Source organism: Balaenoptera physalus (genome assembly GCF_965194825.1).
Source record: "Balaenoptera physalus genome assembly, chromosome: 1".
In the NCBI taxonomy this organism is placed as follows: domain Eukaryota; kingdom Metazoa; phylum Chordata; class Mammalia; order Artiodactyla; family Balaenopteridae; genus Balaenoptera; species Balaenoptera physalus.
The window spans coordinates 60499941-60511447 of NC_138882.1; the positions used below are offsets into that span (position 1 = coordinate 60499941).

The 11507-nt window shown below is 35.8% G+C and overlaps 1 protein-coding gene across 6 annotated transcripts in view; it reads right to left on the reverse strand.

Annotated features, from left to right (window-relative positions):
- DNM3 (dynamin 3) overlaps positions 1-11507 on the reverse strand; it is a 578846-nt gene that overhangs the window by 144927 nt on the left and 422412 nt on the right. For all 6 annotated transcript variants that reach the window (XM_082437591.1, XM_082437593.1, XM_082437588.1 and 3 more), the window contains one exon: positions 11373-11482. In XM_082437591.1, coding sequence (XP_082293717.1) covers positions 11373-11482 — 110 coding nt within the window. The remainder of the gene's footprint in view (positions 1-11372; positions 11483-11507) is intronic.

Sequence of the window (11507 nt, forward strand, 5' to 3'; positions counted from 1 at the left end):
CATACACAAAACTAAACTCAAAATGGCTTAAAGACTTAAATATAAGTCAGGACACCATAAAATTCCTAGAAGACAACATAGGCAAAACATTCTCTGACATAAATTGTAGCAATGTTTTCTTAGGTCAGTCTCCCAAGGCAAAAGAAATAAAAGCAAAAATAAACAAATGGGACCCAGTCAAACTTCTAAGCTTTTGCACAGTAAAGGAAACTATAAACAAAATGAAAAAATTGCCTACAGAATGGGAAAAAATATTTGCAAATGATGTTACCAACAAGGGCTTAATTTCCAAAATGTACAAACAGCTCATACAACTCTATATCAAAAGAACAAACAACCTAATCAAAAAATGGGCAGAAGACCTAAATAGACATTTCTCCAAAGAAGACATACACAAGGCCAACAAGCACATGAAAACACACTCAACATCACTAATTATTAGAGAAATGTAAATCAAAACTTTAATGAGGTATCACCTCACACTGGTCAGAATAGCCATCATCAAAAAGTCTACAAATAATAAATGTTGGAGAGGGTGTGCAGAAAGGGAATCCTCCTACCCTGTTGGTGGGAATGTAAATTGGTGCAGCCACTATGAAAAACAGTATAGAGGTTCCTTAAAAAAATAAAAATAGTTACCATATGATACAGCAATCCCATTCCTGAGCATATACCCAGAAAAGATGAGAATTTGAAAAGATAGATGCACCTCAATGTTCACTGCAGCACTATTTACAATAGCCAAGACTTGGAAACAATCTAAATGTCCATCAACAGATGAATGGATAAAGAATGTGTGGGGTATATATATATATATATACACACACACACACACACACACACAATGAAATGTTACTCAGTCATAAAAAAAAATGAAATAATGCCATTTGCAACAATATGGATGGACCTAGAGATTATTATACTAAGTGAAGTAAGTCAGACAGAGAACAACAAATATTATATGACAAATTTATATATGGATTGTAAAAAATAGTACAAATGAACTTATTTACAAAACAGAAACAGACACACAGACATAGAAAACAAACTTATGGTTACAAAGCAGAATTCGGGGAGGGATAAATCAGGAGTATGGGGTTAACAGACACACAGTACTATAAATAAAATAGATAAACAACAAGGATTTACTGTATAGCATAGGGAACTATATTCAATATCTTGCAACAACCTATAATGGAAAAGAATAGGAAAAAAAAGTGTATGTGTGTGTATACATCTATATATTCGAATCGCTTTGTTATACATTGGAAACTAACACAATATTGTAAATCAACTATACTTCAATTTAAAAAAACTGTCAAAGAGATGATATACAGATTTTCAGATTTTATGAAAGCCATGAATCATAAGGTTTACTAAACACAATGAATCCCAAGAAGCAAATATAAAGCAACACACACACATAAACACATTGTATCAAAATTTCAATATATCAATGGGAAAAGTGATCTTAAAATCAACCAGTGAGAAAATACAGATTAACTTATGAAAGGAACAATAATTAGACTGGCAGTTGACTTCTCAAAAGCAGAGCTGAAGTCAAAAGATAAGGAAATAATGACTTCAAATTTATGAGGTGAAAGAACTATCAATCTGTAATTTAATATCCAACTAAAGTATTATTCAAAATTGAGGGCAAAATAAAAACAATCACCAAACTGAGTTACAATCAAGTAGCACCCACTGAAGGGATTTCTAAAGGGTATACTTTAGTGTGACAGAGACTGAAACAAAATTAAACACTGGGATACAAGAAGGAAAGTAAACAAAGAAATTGGAGATCACATCAATAAATCTAAACAAGCACTGACTTTCTGAATCAATTATAATATTGAGTAAGGTGGTAAAAAGTAAGGTGGAACTCCAATACCGGGTAAAAGTAACATGGAAATCAGGAAAGAATAAGTGGAGCTAAAGTGTTTTGAAGTCATTATGAAAAAAGAGTAGAATGATTAACTTCAAGCTTTAAGTCAAAAATATTAAAGGGATGCCAAAAAGAATAAAAATAAGGTGTATATTGTGAATTCCAAGCCAAGGAAAAAAATAAGTTAACCTGAAATGAAGAAAAATGAGTCTGGAAAGAAGTGGGTAAAACAAGTATACAAAAGGCAGGGTAGAAGATGGCGGCATGGGAGGATGTGGAGCTTGCGTCTCCCCACAACTAGGGCAACTTTTGGATGCTGGTGGGGAACCTTGATGCCCAAGGAGATGGGAGGAACCTCTGAGCGACCGGGTAGGATGTGTGGGGAAGTGAGGGGGTAGGAGAAGTGGAGGCCAGACAGGACCAGTGCCCCTGAGGGGTGGCTGGGAGAGGGGAGGGGTTCCCATGCCTGGAAGGACCCTTGGGGGTTCTGAGGATCAGGGGAGGTGCAGAGGGTGTTTCTCCCATCCAATCGGGCCCAGGGAAGCCTTTTGGGCTTCTAGGTCTGGTCCCCTGCTCTCTGGAGGCCCCTCTGGCCGCATGGGTCCTAGGGGCATAGGAGGGATGGAGAGGGGGAAGAAGAGAGGCCAAGGGGGAGGAACCCTCCAGGAATGGAGGATCAGGAGGAATGCGTCTAGCATTTCCCCTGCCCACTCAGACCCAGGGAACTTGCTGAGGTCCTGAACCCGGTCCTCCAGCTTCCAAGGCCAGAGGCACTCCAGGGCCCATCCTGCTGCATTGAGCCTAAGTTCCCCCTCCCACCCTGCCAGAGCCTTTTCCGGCCCTCTGGGTCCTAAGCATAGGCCCTGCCCACTGCCTAAACCCCACCTCTGCCTAAGCCCCGTCCCCCACAGCCAAGGCATTTTCTGGCTTTTTCTTTTTCTTTTTTTCTCCTCTTTTTTCCTATTGTAGTTCTATTTTACCTTCCGGTTGTTGTTTCATTTTCATTTTTATTTTTTTAATTCTCTCTAACATATCTGTTAGTTTTCTAATATTATTTTATTTTTTACTCTTTGTTATTGTTCTGAATTTTTTTTCTTTTTCTTTTTTTTTGCCACCCCACACGGCCTGTGGGATTTTGGTTCATGAGCTGGAGGTCAGGCCTGAGCTCCTGTGGTAGGAGCTCTGAGTCCAAACCACTGGACTAACAGAGAACCTCAGACCCCAGGGAATATTCATCAGAGTGAGGTCTCCTAGAGGTCCTCATCTCAGCTCCAAGACCACCTCTACCCAACAGCCTACAAACTCCAGTGCCGGAAGCCTCAAGCTAAACAACCAGTAAGACAGGAACACAATATCACCCATTAAAAAAAAAAAAAAAATGAGATGACAAAAAAGTATGTCACAGATGAAGGAGCAAGGTAAAAACCTACAAGAACAAATAAATGAAGAGGAAATAGGCAACCTACCTGGAAAAGAATTCAGAGTAATGATAGTACAGATGATCCAGAATCTCGGAAATAGAATGGAGGCACGGATTGAGAAAATACAAGAAATGTTCAACAAAGATCTAGAATAACTAAAGAACAAACAGAGATGAACAACACAATAGCTGAAATGAAAAATACACTAGAAGGAATCAATAACAGAATAACTGAGGCAGAAGAACGAATAAGTGAGCTGGCAGACAAAATGGTGGAAGTAACAGCTGAGGAGCAGAATAAGGAAAAAAGAATGAAAAGAATTGAAGACAATCTCAGAGTCCTCTGGGACAACACTAAACTCACCAACATTTGAATTATAGGTGTCTCAGAAGAAGAAGAGAAAAAGAAAGTGTCTGAGAAAATATTCAAAGAGATTATAGTGGAAAACTTCCCTAACATGGGAAAGGAAAGAGTCAATCAAGTCCAGGAAGCACAGAGAATCCCATACAGGATAAACCCTAGAAGAAACACACCAAGACACATTTTAATCAAACTAACAAAAATTAAATTCAAAGAAAAAATATTAAAAGCAGCAAGGGAAAAGCAAAAAATAACATAAAAAGGAATCCCTATAAGGTTATCTGCTGATTTTTCAGCAGAAACTCTGCAGGCCAGAAGGGAGTGGCAGGATATACTTAAAGTGATGAAAGAGAAAAACCTACAACCAAGATTACTCTACCCAGGAAGGATCTCATTCAGATTTGACAGAGAAATCAAAAGCTTTACAAACAAGCAAAAGCTAAGAGAATTCAGCACCACCAACCAGCTTTACAACAACTGTTAAAGGAACTTCTCTAGGCAGGAAACACAAGAGAAGAAAAAGACCCACAAAAACAAACCCAAAACAATTAAGAAAATGGTAATAGGAACATACATATTGATAATAACCTTAAATGTAAATGGATTAAATGCTCCAACCAAAAGACACAGACTTGCTGAATGGATACAAAAACAAGACCCATATATATGCTGTCTAGAAGAGACCCACTTTAGACGTAGGGACACATACAGACTGAAAGTGAAGGGATGAAAAAAGATATTCCATGCAAATGGAAATCAAAAGAAAGCTGGAGTAGCAATACTCATATCAGATAAAATAGACTTTAAAATAAAGACTGTTAAAAGAGACAAGGGAGGACACTACATAATGATCAAGGGATCAATTCAAGAAGAAGATATAACAATTATAAATACTTATGCACCCAACATAGGAGCACCTCAATATATAAGGCAAATGCTAACAACCATAAAAGGGGAAATCAACAGTAACACAATAATAGTAGGGGACTTTAACACCCCACTTTCACCAATGGACAGATCATCCCAACAGAAAATAAGTAAGGAAACACAAGCTTTAAATGACACAACAGTGATGGGAATGTAAATTGGTACAGCCACTATGGAGAAGAGTATGGAGGTTCCTTAAAAAGCTAAAAACAGAACTACCATATGACCCAGCAATTCGGCTACTGGGCATATACCCAGAGAAAACCATAATTTGAAAAGATACATGCACCCTAATGTTCATTGCAGCACTATTTACAACAGCCAGCAACATGAAAGCAACCTAAATGTCCATAGACAGAGGAATGGATAAAGAAGATGTGGTATATATATACAATGGAATATTACTCAGCCATAAAAAGGAACAAAATAATGTCATTTGCAGCAATATGGATGGACCTAGAGATTGTCATACTGAGTGAAGTAAGTCAGACACCAAAAGACAAACATTATATGATATCGTTCATACGTGGAATCTAATTTTAAAAAACAATACAAGTGCTTCCGTGGTGGTGCAGTGGTTAAGAAGCCGCCCGCCAATGCAGGGGACACAGGTTCCAGCCTTGGACCAGGAAGATCCCACATGCTGCAGAGCAATGAAGACCTGTGTGCCACAACTACTGAAGCTCACGTGCCTAGAGCCCATGCTCCACAACAAGAGAAGCCACCACAATGAGAAGCCCAGGTACCTCAACAAAGAGTAACCCCTGCTCGCTGCAACTAGAGAAGGCCTGTGCACAGCAATGAAGACCTGACGCAGCCAAAAATAAACAAATAAATAAATTTATAAAAAACAAAACAAAACAATACAAATGAACTTATCTACAAAACAGGAACAGATTTACAGATATCGAAAACAAACTTATGGTTACAAAGGGGCTGGTGGGGAGGAATAAACTGAGAGATTGGGATGGACATATACACACTGCTATATATAAAATAGATAACTAATAACAACCTGCTATATAGCACAGGGAACTCTACTCAATACTCTGTAATGGCCTATATGGGAAAAGAATCTAAAAAAGAGTGCATGTATGTATATGCATAACTGATTCACTTTGGTGTACACCTGAAATTAACAAAACATTGTAAATCAACTATACTCCAATAAAAATTTTAAAAAAAAGAAAAAGAAAAAGAAAAAAAAATAAAATAAATGACACAACAGACCAGATAGAGTTAATTGATATTTATAGGACATTCCACCAGAAAGTGGCAGAATACATTATCTTCTCAAGTGCACACGGAACATTCTCCAGGATAGATCAAATCTTGGGTCACAAATCAAGCCTCAGAAAATTTAAGAAAATTGAAATCGTATCAAGCATATTTTCTGACCACAATGAGATTAGAAATAAATTACAGGAAAAATACTGTTAAAAACACAAATACATGGAAGCTAAACAGTGCACTACTAAATAACCAAGAGATCACTGAAGAAATCAAAGAAGAAATAAAAAAATACATAGAAAGAAATGACAATGAAAAAACGATGACCCAAAACCTATGGGACACAGCAAAAGCAGTTCTAAGAGGGAAGTTTATAGCAATTCCATCTCACCTCAAGAAATAAGAAAAATCTCAAATAAACAATGTAAGCTTAAACCTAAAGCAACTAGAGAAAGAAGAACAAACAAAACCCAAAGTCAGTAGAAGGAAAGAAATCATAAAGATCAGAGCAGAAATAAATGAAATAGAAATGAAGAAAACAACAGTAAAGATCAATAAAACTGTGCACAGCAATGCAGTTGCTCAAAAAGTTGGTTCTTTGAGAAGATAAACAAAACTGATAAACCTTTAGCCAGACTCATCAAGGAAAAAAGGGAGAGGACGCAAATCAATAAAATTAGAAATGAAAAAGGAGAAATCACAACTGACACCCCAGAAATACAAAGGATTATAAGAGACTACTACAAACAACTATATGTCAATAAAATGGACAACCATAATGAAATGGACAAATTCTTGGAAAGGTACAATTTTCCAAGACTGAACCAGGAAGAATTAGAAAATATAAACAGACCTACACAAGTAATGATATTGAAACTGTAATTAAAAGTATTCCAACAAACAAAAGTCCAGGACCAGATGGCTTCACAGGTGAATTATAGCAAACATTTAGAGAATGGCTAACACATATCCTTCTCAAACTGTTCCAAAAAATTGCAGAGGGAGAAACACTCCCAAATTCGTTCCTTGAGGCCACCATCACCATGGTACCAAAACCAGACAAAGATATCACAAAAAAAGAAAATTACACACCAGTATCACTGATGAACATAGATGCAAAAATACTCACCAAAATACTAGCAAACAGAATCCAAAAATATATTAAAAGGATCATACACCATGATCAAGTGGGATTTATCCCAGGAATACAAGGATTCTTCAATATATGCAAATCAATCAATGTGATACTCCATATTAACAAATTAAGGAATAAAAACCGTATGATCACCTCAATAGATGCAGAAAAAGCTTTGGACAAAATTCAACACCCATTTATGGGCAGAGGGAACTTGTCAGAAAATGGACATAGAGGGAACCTACCTCAACATAATAAAGGCCATATATAACAAACCCACAGCAAACATCATTCACAATGATGAAAAACTGAAAGCATTTCCACAAGATCAGGAACAAAACAAGGATGTCCACTCTCACCACTCTTATTCAACATAGTTTTGGAAGTCCTAGCCATGGCAATCAGAGAAGAAAAAGAAACAAAAGGAATACAAATTGGAAAAGAAGACGTAAAACTGTCACTGTTTGCAGATGACATGATACTATACATAGAAAATCCTAAGATGCCACCAGAAAACTCCTAGAACTAATCAATGAATTTGGTAAGGATACAAAATTAATGCACAGAAATCTCTTGCATTCCTATAAAATAACAATGAAATATCAGAAAGAGAAATTAATGAAACAATCCCATTTACCATTGCAACAAAAGGAATAAAATACCTAGGAATAAACCTACCTAAGGAGACAAAAGACCTGTATGCAGAAAACTATAAGACACTGATGAAAGAAATTAAAGATTATACAAACAGATGGAGAGATATACCATGTTCTTGGATTGGAAGAATCAACATTGTGAAAATGACTATATTACCCAAAGCAATCTACAGATTCAGTACAATCCCTTTCAAACTACCAATGGCATTTTTCACAGAACTAGAACAAAAAAAGTCACAATTTGTATGGAAACACAAAAGACCCCGAATAGCCAAAGCAATCTTGCGAAAGAAAAACGGAGCTGGAGGAATCAGGCTCCCTGACTTCAGACTATACTACAAAACTACAGTAATCAAGACAGTATGGTACTGGCACAAAAACAGAAATATAGATCAATGGAACAGGATAGAAAGCCCAGAGATAAACCCACAGACGTATGGTCACCTAATTTATGACAAAGAAGGCAAGTACATACAATGGAGCAAAGACACCCTCTTCAATAAGTGGTGCTGGTAAAACTGGACAGCTATATGCAAAAGAATGAAATTAGAACACTTCCTAACACTATACACAAACACAAACTCAAAATGGATTAAAGACCTGAATGTAAGATTGGACACTATCAAACTCTTAGAAGAAAACATAGGAAAAACACTCTTTGACAATAAACCACAGCAAGGTCTTTTATTACCCACCTCCTAGAGAAATGAAAATAAAAACAAAAATAAACAAATGGGACCTAATGAAACTTAAAAGCTTTTGCATAACAAAGGAAACCTTAAACAAGACGAAAAGACAGCCCTCAGACCATATTCTCTGACTACAATACAATTAAGTTAGAAATCAACAACAACAAAACAATAAAATTCCATGCACTATAAAATATAAAACACAGTCCTAAACAACTCAAAGAAAAAATCATAATGAAGATTATGGAAACAGAAGATCGGAGCAAACAGAACTTAATGATAACAAAAGTATTACATTACAAAGTTTGTGATGAGCAGCAAAAAAATATGTAGAGGGAAATCTATACATTTATATGCATATATAGGAAAAAACAGGATAAAAATTGATGAGCTACACATCTAAATTAAGAAGTTAGAAAAAAAGAGCTACAAAGTAAACACAAAATACAAGTTAGGAAATGAAGAAGGGAGCAGAAATTCTTGAAACAGACAAAATATATACAATTGAGGATCAAAATCAAAATCTGGTTCTCTGGAAATAGATACAACTCTGGAAAGAGTGATCAAGTTAAAAAAAAGTAAGGCTTAATATCAGAAATAAAAAGGGGTCATATTTCAGATACAGCAGAGATTTGTAAAAATAGAACATTAAGAAATACTTGATGCTAATATATGTTAAAATGAACAGAATGGACAATTTCCTAAAAAATTATATAATTTGTCTAAACTGACTCATGGAAAAAACAGAAAACCTGAACAAATCTATAATTATTAAATCACTAGTCAAAAGTCTACTTATCAAAACTGTCCACAGGGTTGGATGATTTTACAGGTGAGATCTACCAATCAGTTGACAGTTAATCCCTACCTTACACAAAGTGTTCCAAAGAAAAATAAGAACTTATTTCCACTTCAATTATGAAGCTAACAAAGCCCTTGATATGAAAACCAGGCAGGGAAAGTACAGAAAAGAACATTTATGGGCCAATTTCATTTTTGAACATAGATGCAAAAGTCTAAATAAAATGCTGGCAAACTTAAGCCAGGAACACATAATAGATAATAATACATCATAATTTAATTTAGGTTTAATCCCAGGAGATCAAGGATGGTTTACAATAAGAAGGTCTATTAATGTATTTCACCACATGAATGGATTAAAGAAGAAAATCACAGAGGCAAAAAAAGCACTTAAAAGAGTTAAACACCCATCCATGATTAAAACAGAAACCGTAGCAGCTAGGAACCCAGGGGATCATCTTTACCTGATATCAGGTACCTATAAGAAAGGGCTTAACCATAAAGTTGTGAAATAATTTTCCTTAAAATCAGAAACAAAACAAAGATGCACAATTGTACTTAACATTGTACTGGAGGGCCTAGCCAGTACAAAAATAATTGAAAATAATCAAGATTTCAGAGGAAAAGACAAATGGCAAATGTGCCTGTAGATGGGACATTCTTGCACACACAGAGGTCTTGAGAAGTGGTTGAAGAGTTCAATACTTTCTGACAAGTCTAGAATTCCAGGATACCTAGATTTTTAGAAGCCCAGAGTTTTCTTATATTTGTGTTTTCTGCTGTCTTTAAAATCCATAGTTGTATTTGTCTAAATAGATGCTTTACCGTTGTCTGATTTTTTTACTTTGTACTCAGCCCTTTTATAACCTGAACTTTCTAGGTTGATCAAGGATTCAAATTTAGTTCGACCTCCTGTGTGGTAATCATACTTTCCACTCTGCATCCAGACAAGAAGGCTGAGCATACCCCTGAAGATTCCTTTAGGACCTCCCAACTCCCCGCTGCTCTGAGGAAGGTATGTAAACAGTACTGAGTTTTGCCCTAGTGGAAGACACACTACTGCTCTCTCCAGGAAACCTTTTTATTCTTTATCATTTTCAGTGTCTTTTTACAAGCTGCTCTCAAAAACAATACTAGGTCTTTAATAAAATCCCATCACAGTATCTGGTAGGGAGTTGTATTTAATTTTCTTTTCCCTTGATTCTTTAAATGCTTGCTCTTGTGGTTTTTCTAAGTATTTTTGTATAATGAGTCACTCTGAGCAACTGACTGGGAATGTAGGAAGAAGGGCTTTTTTTTTTTTTTTTTTTGCTATTTTGATTTACTGTGTGATTGACCCTGGACCAGTCATTGAACCTAATCAAGGAACTTCACTCATTGCTAAATAAAGATAAAAGGCTTTGAGAGATGGGTTAAAATTAGATCCTGCCACCTACTGACTCAGTCTCTTAATAACTGACTCATAGAAATTAATTAGCTTGTTCCTATAACAATTCCATTTGGAAAAGATCTCCTTTATTATTTTTGCCTAGTTGGAGCCTTTTTACATCTCTCTATCCAATTCTCTGTCGCCTCCCCATTTGTTTACTTAACTTTACTGCTTACTTTCAGTGAACAACCATGGCACTCCATGAAAATCAGCCCAAAATTCAGGGCTAATTTTGTGATCTTAAGAAAGTCTCTGAGCTACATTTCTAATTTAGGAAATGGTAACCACAGTACTCTATCTTTTAGCTCACAGACAACTGTTACAAAAACCAGGCAATGAAAGTAAAGAGTGCTTTGAAAAACTGTAAAGAACAATATATTTATATTCACATTAACTGAATAATTCTATTCACCAATGTAAGAATTGAGTCATAATACATAGGAGAAGGTCTTAAGTGATATTCATCCATGCTAGACAGAGACTATTAAAAATTATAGCTGAGCAATTTATTTATAAGTATGTAAACAATACATTCAGGACAAGGAAGACTTTAAAGTACCAAAATGTAATTTAAGAATGGAAGCAGCGTGACATGGGTGCCTGCTGGAAAAGCAGGAAATAAATTAATTAATATTTTAAGATCCTCCTTATTCTAAGTTTAAATCTTCTGAATCCACAACCTATGGTAAAAGCTAAAAATACAAAATAAATGAAAGGAAAACTGAAGAGTTGACAAATTTCAAGGTGGGAGCAAAAGAAGTCTTGTAAATATGGTCTCTGGATCATGTAGAAATTCAAGGAAAGAAAATGTGAAGACAAAAGTTGCTTCATTTTCTTACCTTTGTTCTGTATTAAAGAGTGCAAAGATGTGCTTGCTAGACATAAAGCTTTTTTCCACATCCCGAACTTTCAGGTTGTCCAAGGGAAGCATATACTTCTTTTCTTTTTCCTAGAGAGAGAGAGAGAGCGAGAGA